Consider the following 17,933-nt stretch of genomic DNA (forward strand, 5'->3'; position numbering starts at 1 on the left):
ATCCGGCGCTCTCCCATACAGTGACTACAGTACAGTGACAGCGCAACAAGCGCCGGTCACATGCTGTCATGTGACCGGCGCATGTGACCCGGAAGTTACAGCGCTGTCACTGTACTGTATTGTCTGTACGGGAGAGCGCCGGATCCGGTAAACCGGCGAAAAGCCGGATGTGTGAAACCGGCCTTAGGCTGCTTTCACACATCCGGTTTTTGCAGTGCAGCTCAAAAACCTATGCAACGGATACGGCAAAAAAAAATGAATCTATTGCAAAAGTTTTCCCATGCGGCCCGTCCGTTTTTTGGACAGATGCGGCTTGATACGGAGCATGCGCAGTGCAAAAAAAACGCAGCCAGCGTCCATAGGCTTGCATTGTAAATCGCGCCGCATTGTGATGCGGTTTTTTCGCCGCACAAAAAACGTGCCAGGCAACGGTCCATCCGGCCGCCGCATGGGCTAAATATGCCGCATTCGGCAAAAAACGGACGCAACGCAAGGCCATGCGGCACAATACGGCGCTAATGCAAGTCTATGCGGGAAAAAAGCAACCGGCGGCAAAAAAAAACGGTTGCGTTTTTTCTGCAAAGCGCCATATTGAGCTGCTCAGCAAAAACTGGATGTGTGAAAGCAGCCTAAGTGACACATCGCTGGAATCAGGGTCTATGTCTCTACGTTATGCTGCTCTCAGATGGGGGAGCAAAAACTTGGTGACAAATTCCCTTTAAATGTTTTGAACAATTTTTTTTCACATCTATAAAAAATAAGATAGCATTGAAATCTTGCACGTTTTACACTCTCCACTTTGGCTTTAGACTAACTTCCCATTTCAGGAAAGCAACATGTACATTAGCCACAAACAGGCTGTAACCCAGTCTTCTGTATTGAAGCATCTAATGAGCATGTACAGAGGACATTATGGGGAAAGAGTGGAGCAAGGTTAGCTGTGGCATCACTTATTGTTATCCTGCCTCTGTAAACTCTGCCTGAAAAGGCACAAAGTAAAAATTAAAAAAAAAAAAAAAATACTTTGAAAATTGCAGAATTACCAATTTTGCTTATAAAAATGGAGATTCCAATATGAAAGAGGAAAAAAAAATTGTCTAATTTTTTGAAAACAAAATGTGTGTTAAGGAGACCACCCAAGAGATCCCGCAGAGCCAATATGTCACAAACCGCATTCTGTTGCCCCCAATAGTCAGGACAATACGCAATTGACTGATGGATGAGGCGACGGCAGCTCTCACTACCGTCACGATTATTGCCTACTTTCACAGTGAACAGATAGTATATGCAACACCGATTCCAACGCATGGAACATATGTATAAACTTCTGTACTGTCACTGCCAAGCTCCACAATTAACCCATGAAAACTAGCAGTCACCACCAATCATTGATGCAAGCGATTTGGACACCCGTTACTGGCAACATTTGGCTTCTGAGGCTTCAAGGATGCGTATTATAGAGCAAGAGAAATGAAGCTATTAAATGTTACATATTTAATCCAAAAAGGCAGTTTTTATAAAATTCTTCAAAAAGATATTACAAAAAGGGACAAAACAATACAGTATATACAGTTACATAAAATAAAAAGGATAGCAAAAGAGAAGTACTAAACCTATGACACGGAAATGGCACAGATTGTAGTGGAGGGAAGAACTCCTTTCAGAAAACATGGAACAATCCTACAAAAGATCTGTATCTTCCTGCATTGAACAAGTGGTCAACTCAAACTTGTTTATTAAACAGTCACTCCAACATATTTCCTCTTGGTGACACCAGATGCGGTTGGTTATGGGATTTGGCTCTAGAAAATGAGATTCCCAACTTTCAGGATATCTTTGCCCCTGGAAGTCTCAGGTGGAAGATTTTACCACCATACTTCCCATCATGATTTTACCTTTCCAAAGATAAGAAATATGATGATGTATGTACTGTCATCCATCTGTCCGATATTAATTTGGAGCTCATAGACAGACTTTACAATTATGTAAAACTTTGCATATAATTCTGCTTGGGATCACACTGCCAAAAATGTGTCTCCCATAACTATCGATGGAGGAGATAATGTACATTGATTTATACCTGAAGAAGGGGTTATACAGCTCCAAAACGCATAGAACAATAAAATCAGATGTTTTAATCCCCATCGATCTTCAGTGATGTTCTGGCAGCGCAGATTAACCCTTTTCTTCCATCTCCTCCAATACTATCCTCCTGGGATCTGCAGCAGCCATCACATGGTTTTAGTAGTTGTGTCTATAACACAACCGCTCCAAGTTAGTGCACCTTTCCAAACCTTTTTTGGTACCACCGGATAAGGCACTATTTGTGCCCCCCCACCCCCTTGTCATTTCAGTTTTTACAAATTACCATAACTATGACTGCCAAGAACCCAAATATTCATAGCTCTATGTTGACTTCAAAAAGCCGGGTTGCAGTCTTTTGAAGTCCTACAGAGGTGATATATTTGTGGCTTCTACCCTGTGGTATACACAGAAACCAGACTTTTTGACTGCTTTAGGCTATGTGCGCACGTTGCGTACTGGCCATGCAGAAATTTCTGCAGCGATTTGAACAGCACATGTGCACTTCAAATCGCTGCAGAAACAAAAGCCGATTTCATGCGCTCTGCCCCTCCCATAGACAGAGCGGGGACTTCATGCAGAGCGCAGGAAAGAAGTGACATGTCACTTCTTAGAACGCACGCTTCGGGCAGCAGCCGAAGCGCTGCGCTCTAATACGCCACGTGTGCACGGCTCCTGCATAATCTTCATAGATTATGCAGGGGACGCAGGACGCATGCAGTTACGCAACGTGCACACATAGCCTTACAGCAGATGTACCAGTTCAATTACCTGTGCACACCAGGGGGACCTGGCTGAACAGAGCCCTAGATAAGAGTGCAAGCTCTTGTTTTATTTCCAAATTATGACAAAGTCATGTTCCATTTCTCTGTTCATTATAACAAGGTGTAACACAAGAACCTGATTTAATAGGTCATTTTCTGATGGAAGGAAATTGCGTTACACGCAGATTTGTTGTGGCTTTAAAAAATCCACATTCCAGGTACATTTTCTTGTCAATACCTCAAGTGTTTTATGCAGCATGTGGAGGAGATTTGGGAATATTTAATCCACTTTGCTATTACTGCGATACTCAGCAGATTTTCTCATCTCGGGTCAGAGCCTGAAGGGGCATTCCCACATTAAGGGTTATTCCCATCTTTGGAAGTAATACCCTAACCCATCTACACCATAGGTGACAATCTGCCAATCCTGACATCGGGCTCTGCAGTGCCACATTCTTTATGAAAATAGCCACACGCTATAATTGACATTTGTATTTTCATCAGTTCCAGACATTGAATGCATTCACAGCCATTGTACCATCCTAACAGGTCATTCTAGGGCCCCATTCGTGAGATCAATGGGATCCTAAGTGGCTAAGTAATAACTTGCCAAGATGGGAACAAACATTTAAAAGGGATTCGGTCACCTGGTCTTTGCCACGTAATCTGAGAGCATCATAAAGTAGGGGCAGAGAGCCCGATTCCAGTGATGTGTCACTTACTGGGCTGCTTAGTGTAGCTCTGATAAAATCACTGATTAAATCAGCAGCAGATCATCATTAGAGGACTACTTGTCCTGCTGCCAGGTAGTCCAGCATATTCATGAGCTCTGTATAACTGCTAGATCTGCAGCAGAGAAAACAGTGATTTTATCAAAATGACAGCAAACAGCTCAGTAAGGCTGCTTTCACACATCCGGTTTTTGCAGTCCGGCTCAATCCGGCTCAAAAACTTATGCAACGGATGCGGCGAAAAAAAAACGGATCCATTGCATAACTTTTTACCCATGCGGCCCGTCCGTTTTTTGACGGATGCGGCTTGATACTGAGCATGTGCAGTTCAAAAAAACGAATCAGGTGGCCATAGGCTTGCATTGTAAATCGCGCAGCATCGCGCCGGATCCAGCGCGATGCGGTTTTTTTAGCCGCACAAAAAAACGTGCCAGGCAATGTTCCATTTGGCCGCCACATGGGCTAAATATGCCGCATCCAGAAAAAAATGGACGCAACGCAAGGCCATGCGGCACAATACGGCGCTAATGCAAGTCTATGCGGGGAAAAAACGCAAGCAGCGGCAAAAAAAAACGGTTGCGTTTTCTCTGCAGAGCGCTGTATTGTGCCGCACGGCAAAAACGGATGTGTGAAAGCAGCCTAAGGGACACGTTGCTTGAATCATGGTCTCTGCCCCTACATTATGCTGCTGTCAGATAAGGAAGCAAAAACCTGGTGACAGATTTCCTTTAAGCATATTCATGCTTCGGTATGAATTTTTCCATGGAAGTGTATAGAAATTATGTTAAGAGCAGAAAGAAAAAAAAAAAAAAAAAAAGGACAAAAAACAAAAAAAACAGTACTTGTCCACTGAAGTATATTTATAGTATGTGGGCAAACAGGGGACATAACACATCTGTTCTCCCCAAGGTACTTATTGCTCCATCTCAGGCATTTATGGCACATCATGTAACTATACCACGCATGGGAAAGATGGGAATACGGCTTAAATCAAATATATACACAAATGTTCCGCTAGCTATTCTGCCGCATATCTGTTCAGCTTACCGAATAGGTAGGTATCCATTCATGCATGATCGCCTGTTTTCACGGCTTTGTCATACAGGTCAACTGAAGTTAAGATTTCGATGATAAAGTCAATAAGGAATTTATGGAATACTAGATATGTAGGTAGTACAACTTCCACTACACAAAGGCTGGAGCTTTAGAATCAATGCTGCGGCTAATCAGATTTACATTATTTCTATAATGGCTTCCTGTACATTGATTAAAAGTCGATACAAAACTGCAGACACAATGCAGAGGCAGAGCCCCCCGCAGCTGAGAAAACAAGATGTAACCGCAAATCACAGGTATATCTTCAATAGCAACGGAGGAGCATTAAATTGTATATGTATTTTCCAGAATAGAATTAGAAATACAGCACATACTCAGCCATAATTCTAACTGAAGACATCGATGTGACCATGCAGCTTGTACAGGACTAGTGTCAGGTTTGTATTAGGCTAGTTTCACACTTGTGTTGAACGGCATCCGTTGCTTATATTATATATATATATATATATATATATATATATATATATATATATATATATATATATATATATATATATATATATATATATATATATATATATATATATATATATATATATATATATATATATGCACAACGGATCCTGCAAAACAACGGAAAGTTTTTTGTTCTTTTTTCTTCTTCTTTACAGTTTTACCGGCAGCAGACTATTGTGAACGATCAGCTGATCACCCGGCAGCTTTCAAAAGCCGGCTGCCGGGCGCTCAGCTGAGCGCTCTCACATGCCGGCTGCTCAGCTGATCGCTCTCAAAAGCCGGCTGCCGGGCGCTCAGCTGATCGCTCTCAAAAGCCGGCTGCCGGGCGCTCAGCTGATCGCCCGGCAGCCGGCTTTTGAGAGCGATCAGCTGAGCGCCCGGCAGCCGGCTTTTGAGAGCGATCAGCTGAGCGCCCGGCAGCCGGCTTTTGAGAGCGCTCAGCTGAGCGCCCAGCCGCTAGCATGTGAGAGCGATCAGCTGAGCGCCCGGCAGCCGGCTTTTGAGAGCGCTCAGCTGATCGCTCTCACATGCTAGCGGCTGGGCGCTCAGCTGAGCGCTCTCACATGCCGGCGGCCGGGGGCGTTCAGCTGAGAGCTCTCACATGCCGGCGGCCAGGTGCTCAGCTGAACGTTCGGCTACCAAGAGACAAAATAAAGTTTGTGATTTAAAAAAAAAAATAAATAAAAAAAAAAAAAAAAAGAGCATGTGCAGTGAAATCCTATGGATTGCGCTGCTCAAAAAAAGTTGCATGCTGCGTTCCTTCCGCCCGACGCAGCGTCAAAATAACGACGCTGCGTCCTCCAGTGGATGCAATGGTGACACTTGCGTTCCAGTGCGTCGTCCATATAAGTCTATGGAGAATAGTGCAGTGCATTAACGGACTGCGCTATTCTCCATAGTGACGGACTGCGCTGAACGCAAGTGTGAAAGTACCCTTATACTCCAGAGCTCCATTCACAATTCTGCTGTTCACTACGCTTGTCAGGTCATAAATCTCTAAAAAGGTGCATCACTGCAAAGATAATTGTAAACGAGCGGTTAAAAAAAAAAAAAATGCTAATTTCATAAAATCTTGCAGAGTAAACAGGCTGCTGATCACCGAATGAAAAAGAGTAAAATGCTTGTTCATTGGGTAAAATAATCTTCTGCGCAGCGCAAAAAAAAATTAAAAAAAAAAAAAATCACTCAGCAGTGCGTCATTTTATGTAAACAGAACTTACACAGCCTAGAGCCATGGCAGCTTATGTGCACTGGGCGACTCGGTAAAAGATGACTGGTAATGGAAACGATAAGTAAAAATTGTTTATTTTTTCCAGTACTTTGCAATTTTACATATTTAAGTAGCTTAGACAACACCTTTAAAATAGATAGCCTACTATTACTGGTGATATATTGGTTAATTGTAATCCATAGTCCGCACTGTTGGTTTGCAGCGCTGGGGTTCTGGGTTCTTTGTATGTTCGGTGTTTGCGTGGGTTTCCTCTTGGTACTCTTGTTTCCTACCACGCTCAAAAGAATTTAGATTGTGAGCCCCAATGGGGACAGTGATGATGATTAGAGATGAGTGGACCCGTTGGAGGTCCGAGTTCGCCAGTTTCAGCCGGACGTTAGACAATGTTCAGATTGGGAACCCGGAGCCCGCACCCTATTGGAAGTCAATGATTGGGCAGCTCGGACTGCATTCAGCCAGCGATCAACCGAGCATTTCAGGGGGAGGGAGAGCGGGATTTTGTTTTAATTTTGTACACACTATATTTAAAAACGTCGTTTTAGCCCTCCCATTGAGAGACATTCAGAGACTACAAATTGCTCCTACTGGGCCAAGCATTGAGTGTACTAGAGTAACCCAATGCTCGATCGAGTGGTCAGCAGCATACGTACAGCACCCAACACCGAACTTGGGCACTAACTTTGTAAAGTCAGTGTCTGGTGCAAACGCCAAACTTTACAGTTCGGGTTGGCTCCTCTCTAATGATTATGTCTGTAATTCGAGATGAATACTTTGGAGCCATACAAGAAAGCCTAATAAATAGAAAACTTTTACATGTTCTTTTGTTCTCACTGCTTAGTATGGGAAAAAAATGTTTTGACATGTAAACAGGCAAACGTTCAATGGAAGTGTTTCGATAAGGCTCTGGAGCCAAGAAGAGAATGCATACATACAACACATCATATGTCAAGTTATCTGCAATATGCAGAATGCACTAAATCAACTTGTGATAAAGATGTCATCTACCTCGCAGGAGACGCATTCCTGCAGTTCCACAGATAGAAGGAAGCCGAAAAATTCCACAACTGAGCCTGACAGTCTCTCCATCAAAATAAAGTGATATAAGTATAGGTAGGTGTGTGTGTGTATATATATATATATATATATATATATAAATAATGTGTGTGTGTGTATATTAATATACATATATATATATATTATATATATATATATATATATATATATATATATATATACACACATATACATATATATATATATATATGTGTGTGTGTGTGTGTGTGTGTGTGTGTGTGTGTGTGTGTGTGTGTGTGTGTGTGTGTGTGTGTGTGTGTGTGTTAAAATTGTTGGAACCCTCAAATATTTGGGTGTACACCCTTTCAAATAAATTGCAATCTATCTCTTCGTAAGGCCATTAACAAGCTTCTTACACAGCTCACCTGAATTTTGGGCTCTTCTTTTGCAAACTGCTCCAGGTCTCTCAGATGTCTCACATATGAAGGGTGCCTTCTCCAAACAGGAATTTTGAGTTCTCTCCACAGATTTTCAGTGGGATTTAGATTTGCACTCATTGCTGCCTTTTCAGAACTCTCCAGCACTTTGTTTCTATCCATATCTGGATGCTTCTTGAATTATGTTTGGAGGGTCATTATCTCGCTGGAAGACTCATGATCTAGGCTGCAAACCCAGGTTTCTGGCACTGAGCACTACATTGCGACCCAAAAACCTTTGGTTATCTTCATATTTCATGACGCCTTCAGGCAGCAAAACAATCCCAAAACATCTTTTAACCTCCACCATATCAGACTGCAGGTACTGTGTTGTTTTCTTTGTAGACCTCATTTTTTTTCAGTAAATAGTAGAATGATGTGCTTTACCCAAAAGCTCTATCTTGGTGTAATCTATCAACAAGACTGTTTCTCAGAATGATTTTGGCTTACTCACATACATTTTTATGTCTCTGTCAGCAGTGGGATCCTCCTGGGTCTCCTGCTGTAGGGTTTCATTTCATTCAAATGTTGACGGATAGTTCACGCTAACCATGATACGTCCTGTGCCTGTAGGACAGCTTGAATTTGTTTGGAACTAGATTGGAGCTGCTTCTCCATCATCCTGATTATCCTGCATTGCAATCTCATCAATTTTCCTCTGCCATCCATGTCCAAGGAGATTAGCTACAGTCCCTGGGTTATAAACGTCATTATGCTGCGAACTCTGGACAAAGGAACATCAAGATCTCTGGAGATGGACTTGTAACTTTGAGATTGTTGACATTTAACAATTTTAGTTCTCTAGTCCTCAGACAGTTCTCTTGTCTAAGTTCACCGTGCTTATTGTGCCACACATCGACAAAAAATCCAAAATATGGAGTTGACTTCTACCCTTTTTATCGTTTTCTGGTGGGATTTTCTTATTGTTCACACCTGTAACTTGCCATAATGCAGTTTGTACGATCATCACTGCTTGAAAACATACATTTACCCACAATTTTGGAAAGGTGCCAAGTTTATCTGGCCCATTATTGGAGCTGTGTGGAATTATGTCCAAATTCCATTTTTGTCTAGATTTTTTGTGCTATTCCAGTACACACAAAGGAAATAAATGTATATAACAAAACATGTGTAATTGCAATAATTTTGAAGCAGAAAACTTTCATTCTCTGCAAGAACACACACAATATATGTACCGGTACATATAATTTCATCCTAATTTAAAGACACCTGTAGTTTCATATGCCTGCATTTCATTTCTGATTTTTTTCCTATGTTAATGGTATAAAACCACCTCTAAAGGGAGACCAAGCTGTTAAATCAACAAGTGCACCATGTATTTAAAATGGAGACCCGTCAAAACATCCCCTTTCTCCTCCTCCCAAAAAACCCTGCTTATCTGGTCATGTTGCCCTCTGCATAACTAAAGGTGTGGATGGCATGAACTTTGATTATTTTTTCCTGTTAGCGAGCAACATATTTAATGTCTCATTTGTATTACAGTTCTTTCATTGCAATTTAATCTTAGATGCTTGGGATTGTCAAGGCACTTCCCAAGATTACTTATTTCCAGTTTTATTCCAGCTTGGCTCCACTTTCAGCTGAGACCACACAGCAGATAACCAAGATGGCTGGACAGTGAATCGCGTCAATGAGGCAGAGGCTTGGTAAGTGCTCTGAGACGCCCAGAGAACTTTGAGTGACTGCAGACTTGAACCCCAAAGCCGGACAACTCTTTTACATGACTATTAGCTTGTGAATCCTCACAGCGAGCGCACTGTCAGGACTATGCAGTCTCGGCGCCGGGATAGTGACTGGAAGTATTCGATTTACACAGATTCGAGCACATGCCAATTAGACGTGTGCAGCCTTGCTCCATGTAAGTGAACTGAGCGAGGCCAGATAAGTTGTCACAATGTGGCTGGAAGTATGCAAATCAGATACTTGTAGTCATATGAACGCCTGCTCCCGGGCCAGAGAATACTGACAGTGCGCTGGGTGCACCCTATGAGGATTCCCAAGTCTGCGGTCACACAGAGTAACCGCAGACTTGTAGCCTAAAGGCCACTTTACACGCTGCGATATCAGTACCGATATCGCTAGCGTACGTTCCCACCCCCATCGGTTGTGCGACACAGGCGGAGATAAGCGGGACGTAACATCACGCCCACCTTCCTCCTTCCGCATTGTGGCCGGGAGGCAGGTAAGGAGAGGTTCCTCGTTCCTACGGTGTAACACGGAGCGATGTGTGCTGCCGCAGGAACGAGGAACAACTTCGTTACTGCTGCAGTAATGATATTTGAGAAAGGACCCCCATGTCACCGATGAGCGATTTTGCGAAGATGAAAAATCGCTCATAGGTGTCACACGCAACGGCATCGCTAAAGCGGCCGGATGTGCGTCACAAATTCCGTGACCCCAACGAGTTCGCATTAGCGATGTCGTAGCGTGTAAAGCCCGCTTAAGACGAGAAAACTTCTTTAAAGCATCATTTACATATGAATTAAAACAGCAATTTTTCAGTCAGGAAATAAAACAGATAAAAGTATAATGACATCCTTCACAGAGCAACATGACAATATAAACTGATCTGGGAGTCTGGACATTGGGACGTTTCTTTAAATGGTCAATGGTCTATGGTTACCAGTAGGCGCTGCACACAACTGCACAGATTGTCAATTGTCTAGACAAGCCATCCTTCTAGTGGCCGCTGATTCATAGACGGGGAAGGCAGGTGGCTTATCTACTAAAATGAGCCAGTCACTAGCCCCATTCATATACAGCACTGATGACCAACCCAGCCGTGTGCCCTCTCATAGACGGAGGTGGAAACCTTCATAAACTGGAGTATGGTATATAAGTTTATTGCATTTCTTGAAATTTACATGCATTAAAGTTTATGATTTTAAACTAGAGCACTGTGCTAAACATTTCAATACCAATCAACAATCAATATCAGATGGAGGGAGTCTGACTCCTGGCACCCCCACAGTTCAGATAATGGTAGGGTCGGGTGCACTGGAACTGGCAGACATTGTGTATTGGCTTGAATGGTACTGCTCTCCCCCAGTCACTTTATTGGAAAGATGCAGCACCATTCATGACAACTACAAAGTGTATATGTCAGATCAAATGTGCTATAGCCCCTGTGATTAGCAGGCCAATCTGATGTTGATGACTGATCCAAGTCTCGGAAACACATTTGTATGTATATTATACCTGCAAACATGCAAAATTCTGACAACTTGTTAGGGTTAATACAATTGTGATTTGACATCCACAAAATACTTTTTTTTTACCAGGTTTCTCCAAAATCCTACATGCAAGCTAAGAACCTTAGCATAAAAGAAAACATAACAAAAGTTAAAAGGGAGAGGGGTTAACAGCCAAGATGCATAGATGGTTTCACTGTCCAGCTTCTAAAATATCAACTATTTGTACGGATTTATTTATTCTACCAATGCCATAATTTAAGTGAATGGAATCAACAGTGAGAAATGAAGGTGAAATGCACATCCCCATTGTAGTTTCTGGGGAACAAAAGTGAAAAGTCTTGATCCATCACATGATGGACTCCATAGATCACCACACCTTTATGACTTCTAGTGGGGTCTAGAAGTTTCAGTCAAGGTGTCCATCGTAGAGACGCAACGTGCTGCATTAAAAGCCATTTTTTCTTTCAAATATTACAGAATCTGCCATGCAGTCTCCTGGATGTAGATGTGGACAGAGCCTAAGCCAACTGGTCAACTAACTAATTGGGAGGAAAGGACTAACATCAAGCAATTTTTTTGTATGAAAGGTCTGCCCAGAACCATAAAGAGACTGCACTCATTGTTGGATGAATAAGACAACCAGAAATATACAACTTACAATAGATGAACATTCATTATTATAGAACTTTAATGGTGAAAATGTGTGTCTAAGAGACTGGAATCAGAGCACAGACAGAAGGAGATCCTATAAGCCAGGTGATACCAGGATGGAAGCGTGGGAACATTTCACCGGCAGCCATGTTTGCAGAGGAGAAGCTTACACATGACTTCTAGTAGGTTATGGATACACTCATCACTGTAAATGCTGATAGCAGCTGCGTCATTCTCCACGATTGGGGTCACCATGAATGTAGATGTGTGCCCACATAGACTCCCAGTGAACTTCTATGGGGCTTTCCGTAACAGACGAACAAGCTGTGCGTGACGAGAGGAAGAGGGAACTTTGCTGATCTCCTTGGACATTTCAAAGATAGACGGCGCAATTGGACCCCCAAAATAGTTAGTACGAAGAGTCCGTGATGCTCCTCCAGTCGGCCATGCCCAATCACTTTTTACTCAAAAACCTTTGAATCTCCAAGTCTGTCATCAGTTTTCTGATTGAAGTCAAGACTTTAAGCAGTCCCAGTGTGCAGACCTACACCCAATACATCTTCTGACATGTATTAATGACGTGTCAGAAGATGATCAAAGGAAACCTTCACTTTAAAGTATCTTGAAAAGCGAATCTTCACTTTAATTCACACAAGGATACTTTCATCACATGGAAAAATAAAAAAGGAGCATAATAGCACAGTGCCACACTACCACACTAAAAGACATGGCATTAGAACGAGCCGGTCAGTGTAAACCATCACAATGAGCTTATCTAAGGCAAGTTATGATGCGGGGATCTGTGCGGCATCAAATCCAACTAGGACAATGTGTTTGTGTTAAGTACTCTCTTAAAACACTAATAAATTCCTGCATAAAAAAATCAATTAAATCCTTGATAAGTTTTCGGGCTCCTGCCAGCCTCCGTAATAATACATGTTATGCAATATGGGGCTTGTGCCATTAATGAAACAACACTTGTTTACAGGCAATGCAAGTCACTCTCATTATATGAAACATGATTAACCATGGAGGACGGCTTCCACGAAAAACATCAATTACACATTTACTTATAGAATCATTAATTAAATATAGGTTACCGGGGTTTAACCATAAAATGACAGCAACGCGTACATCCGTAGAGATGATAATGATCATTTTATACTTCCTATTATGCTATGGAGTCGATGCATTTCTATTCCGCGTGACCTTCCTGACATTTTATGCTAATGCACAGCTCTGTGCGCTAATTGCACGTCTTTTACATGAATCCCGCTCATTTCAAAACCAATTTTAAACAGTTTGACTTCTCTGTAAATTATCACAAACATCCAATTAGCTTGTCCCCTCATATAACTATCACAATGACCATACACATTACACAGTGCCGGTACTGACCGGAGGAGCTGGGGGACACTTAGGATATAGCTTAGCCAATACCCTACATAATCATGTACAGTTGTATTAGGGCAGCATACATTATAGGAAACCTACCACTTGATTCGTGCTGCTGAAAACGCAAGCAGCAGGATTCAGATGCTGGCTACACTATTGCAGCCAATTTTGGCATTTTTCTTAGGCTAAGTTCACACATCCTGTGTTTTCAATCCGTCAGGTCCGTCAGCAACGGATCAGTCATTTTCAAGATGTCAACTGATGCAACTGATGTGTTTTTCACAGGATTCCTTTCACAGGAATCCTGTGAAAAAACGGATCAGTTGCGTCCGTTACATCCGCTGTGCGTCCGTTTTTTGACGGATCAGTCATGATCCGTCTGTGTTTGGGACAGCCCAGTGGGCGTGCCAAGCATGCTGGGCATGCTCAGTAGAGCATGACGGAATCCTGCGCTGGATTCCGTTGTAAGACGGATTACGACGGAATCCAGCACCATAGACATGCATTACAAGCTTGACGGATGGCGACGGATTCCTGCGCGGCGCGTTAATTTTGACGGCCCGAAAAACGTTACATTCTGCGTTGCTACCTGCTCGGCGGTCAGTCAAAAACGACAGACCGCGACGCAGCGGATGCAACGCAGGGTCATCAGTCGCAATCCGTCGCTAATAGAAGTCTATGGGGAAATACAGGATTCCTGCAAAATATTTTGCAGGTTACCGTAATTCTCCAAGGCGACGGATTGTGACTGATGCAAAACACAGGATGTGTGAACTTAGCCTTACACACTTCGGCATTTCAGAGAAAACATTGTTTAACACTAGAAATCCCAGGAATTTCGAGCTCCATAGGGTTCCAATGGTAGAAATGTTAAATGACCCCTCTCTGGGACTTCTAGTGTTAAAAGATCCAGAAGGGAACCATAGGCAGAGGGGAAACTAATCTGGCTCAGCCACCGGCCGGCTTCTACCTGCAACTCCCTTGGTGACTGACCGGTCTCTCACCACACACACACACACACACACACACACACAGGATAGACCTGTCAATCAATCACAGTGGTGCAAGGAGAAGCTGGCAGGTAGCAGCACCAGACTAGTCCCCTGTAGTCACCGGCTGGATATTTAAAGGGGTGGTTCACTTCACAGCATAGTGGCCACATCGATGTAAAGTTCATCATGAAGACTTTTCTCAAATACCTTGTGTAGTCAATTCTGCCTTTGAGCAGCGCTATTGCAGTCCGATCATCTCTATCACGCGACACCCGGGCTCCATGACCTATGAGATCCGGTGATGCCCCATCAACTTCCAGCTGACCCTACATTACCGAGGTGGGACCAGGTCTCCCTGAGTGACTGGGCTGTGGACAGAGTACCACCGCTCATCACAGCCCAGCATCTCGCACGCCCTCTCCTTCACTGCAGAGCGCCGCAAGCAGAAGTGATGCTGGCCTGTGATGAGTGGTGAAACTCTGCACACAGCCCAGTCACTCATGGAGACCAGGGCCCGCCTCGCTCAATGTGGAGTCAACTGACGGTTGATGTGACATCACCAGATCTCATAGATCACAGAGTTCGGGGATCTCGTGATGGGATGAGCGGATTGTATCAGTGCTGCTCAGAGTCAAAATGTACTACACAAGGTATTTGAGTGAAGCCTTCTCTATGAGCTTTACATCAATGTGGCCTCTAATACGGAGTAGTGAACCACCTCTTTAAAGTATGCTTCACACAGCAGTTCAGAGGAAAACATACCTAGCTGCCATTGCACAGCCAGGGGCTGATTCATGTTACTCAAGGTACGTGCAGCCAGAATTGACCAAAAGGTTACCTTTATTGTTATTTTCACATTACTGTGTGGTTTTGTTAATGGGAATCTGTCACCAGGTTTTTGCCACCTAATCTGAGAGCAGCATAACGTAGGGGCATAGATCCTGATTCCAGCGATATGTCACTTACTGGGCTGCTTGGAGTAGTTTTGATAAAATCACTATTTAATCAGCAGGCGATTATCATCATTAGAGGACTACTCTGGTGCCAGGTAGTCCTGCATATTCATGAGCTCTGTAGAATTACTAGATCTGCAGCCGTGAAAACATTGATTTTATCACAACAACAGCAAACAGGTAAGTAAGTGACATCGCTGGAATCAGGGTCTCTGCTTCTACATCATGCTGCTCTCAAGATGGCGGAGCAAAACCCTGGTGACAGATTCCCTTTAATAATGGAAAATATTACACATACTGGAACCATTATGTAACATGTACCCACTAGTAAATTCAAAGAAGAATTTTTTCTGAAATTTGGCAGAGAAAAATTATGCGGACCTAGATTTTAAGAACCTCAAACATTAGCACAAAGCTACACCTGCCCAATTTAGTGGGAGCAGTCGACCATCTAATGTGTTTGGGGGACTCCAAATTTCTCCAGCAGATAACGTTGGGTAGAGAAGGATCGCGCGCTGGGAATTTCAACGCGACGGAGGATTTCTCCAATCTCCCCATTGTTCACCCTCATCTTAGCAAAGTGCTCACGGCGAGGAGAGTCAGATAGCGAGCGCTCTGCCACACAAAGCTCAGTTGACCTTTTAGTCATGTGTATGTGGAATTTTAGAGCGAATTGATCCGTTATGTTTTGTTTATACAAAAAAAATAACATTTTCATAACTCCATATTGTAGTATTGATCTGGCTTCAGACGACTACAGAAAGAAGAAAAAAAAAAAAAAGACATTATGGCTTTAATACTCCAAAATTTCAACAGAATTGAACCTAGCGCACAAGTGCTGATATGGATACGGATTACTAGAAGTCCAGAAAGTTCAGAATTAGTGGCTATAATAGAAATATTAACATGCGGCATCGTCACAACTGCCTAAAACAGGCAAAAGACCAGTTTGTGGTATAGCTAAAAAGTGACAAAAAGCGCACAATACGGTATAACCGGGGCAGTAAACACAGTAGATAGTATGGTATTGCTCACGTGGCTGGGCTGTGAAGGTATAGATACCAGCTGAGGAATAAAACCAGCAGTAAATGCAATAGTGAAAAGGAATATACAGATAAATCTGCTGCAGTGCTGGTGAAGAAGATATCCAATGGAGGGGAGTGTTAAACAGCAGAGCAGTTTTATTACAGGGGTGGATTTGCGGACCGCTGTGACCTCGGGGATCTGGTGACGTCACATCAAGTTTCTACTCACGTTTCATCAATGCGGCCGGCCCCGGTCTTTCCGAGTCACTGGGCTGTGGGTGGTGTTTCACCGCTTGTCACAGCCCAGTGTCTCTTCTGGTTGCAGCACTCTGCTGTGAGGGAGGAGGGAGGAAGGAGCAGATGGGCTGTGAGGAGCGGTGAAACAGCCCATCACTCACGGACACTTGGCCGGCCGCGGTGTAACAGGAACTTGACGTCGCCGGATCAGCGGTCCACAATATCGTCTCTCACAGGCACTATTGCCAACATAAGGTATTTGAGAGAAACACTGTTTCTCAATATAATATTGATCTAGAAAATAAAAAATATGGGTGAACCACCCTTTTAATCTATGCGTTTCAGAGTTCAAATTCCATCAGATTTTTTCAACTCTAAAAGGCGTAGAATAATAAACTGCTCTATGGGTCAACACCATCGTCCCCACTGGATATCGTCTTGACCAGCAGCACAGCAGATTCATCCATATAGCTCTTTCCATTATGTAAAAGACCAGTTCTATATCTTAACATAAAACTATAATAGAGACAAGTTACTTACGATTAATATGATTAATATAGTATACGCCAATTTGTGGATCATAGCCAGATTCCCATCCCCATGGAAGCTCATTGCCAACACAGTCAGCAAAGGACAGTGGCTTTGTTAACCTGTATATAAAAAAAAAAAGAAAAAAAAAAAAAAAAAAAAGAAAACACGTTAACATTAGCATAACAAATTATTGAGATACCACAAAGCATGCAATATATCCCCAGTATTGTCTGTAAGGGCCGTTTCACACTTTCGGCTTTTCGCCGGATTGCCGGTCCAGCGCACTCCAGTACAGTGTATACAGTACAATGGAAGCGTGGCAACTTCCGGGTCACATGCTCCGTTCACATGACAGCATGTGACTGGAGCTTGTCGCGCTGCCATTATACTGTATACACTGTACTGGAGTGCGCTGAAACCGGCAATCCGGCGAAAAGCTGGATGTGTGAAACGACAACCGGCTACCTATGTATCTCCGGCAAGTAGAGAAGTTGGGATAGGCAAATAAGGTTGGGACGGGCTGAGTTCTAGATCCCAGCGTGGAATATATTGGCATTACATAATATATAAAGATATAAAGATGTAGAATCAGAATTTATTGGCCATATAATGGACCACTAGGTGAAGCATAGTTTAGGTGCACGTGTCATTGCATATTTTTACTATTGTAGACCTGATCTCTATTTTATAGGAAATTCACAAATTGACAGAAATACATTTAAAAAAGTTTTCCATTTCATATAAATTATTGACGGAGCAGCAGCATGTACATAAAATCAAGCAGACATAATTTGCGCTATAAATCTTCATGAAGAATTGCCAGTGTCAGGTCAGGAAAACAAGCTCATTCCTTTCGCAGTTCCTTGTGCCGGGGAGTGCTCGGAATACAGAAGGCCCGCTGATGGAATGCATGTCAAATCTGTTGTGAATCCCCAAATAATGAGTTCACAAGCAACCCTAAATGTTATTAACAAAGTGAGGATTTGTTTTAAGGAAAGACCTGACAAGATCAAGATGCTGCTCCAGACCTCGAGCCTTCTAGACACAGTCTTGATGTGTGCGAT

The 17,933-nt window shown here is 42.9% G+C and overlaps 1 protein-coding gene across 1 annotated transcript in view; it reads right to left on the minus strand.

Moving 5' to 3' along the window:
• The window catches only part of WWC2 (WW and C2 domain containing 2), a 205,606-nt gene that overhangs the window by 122,310 nt on the left and 65,363 nt on the right, over positions 1-17,933 (minus strand). The window contains exon 2 of the mRNA XM_075347159.1: positions 16,879-16,988. Within this exon, the coding sequence (XP_075203274.1) occupies positions 16,879-16,988 (110 nt within the window). The remainder of the gene's footprint in view (positions 1-16,878; positions 16,989-17,933) is intronic.

Source organism: Anomaloglossus baeobatrachus, chromosome 1 (assembly GCF_048569485.1).
Source record: "Anomaloglossus baeobatrachus isolate aAnoBae1 chromosome 1, aAnoBae1.hap1, whole genome shotgun sequence".
Taxonomy (NCBI): domain Eukaryota; kingdom Metazoa; phylum Chordata; class Amphibia; order Anura; family Aromobatidae; genus Anomaloglossus; species Anomaloglossus baeobatrachus.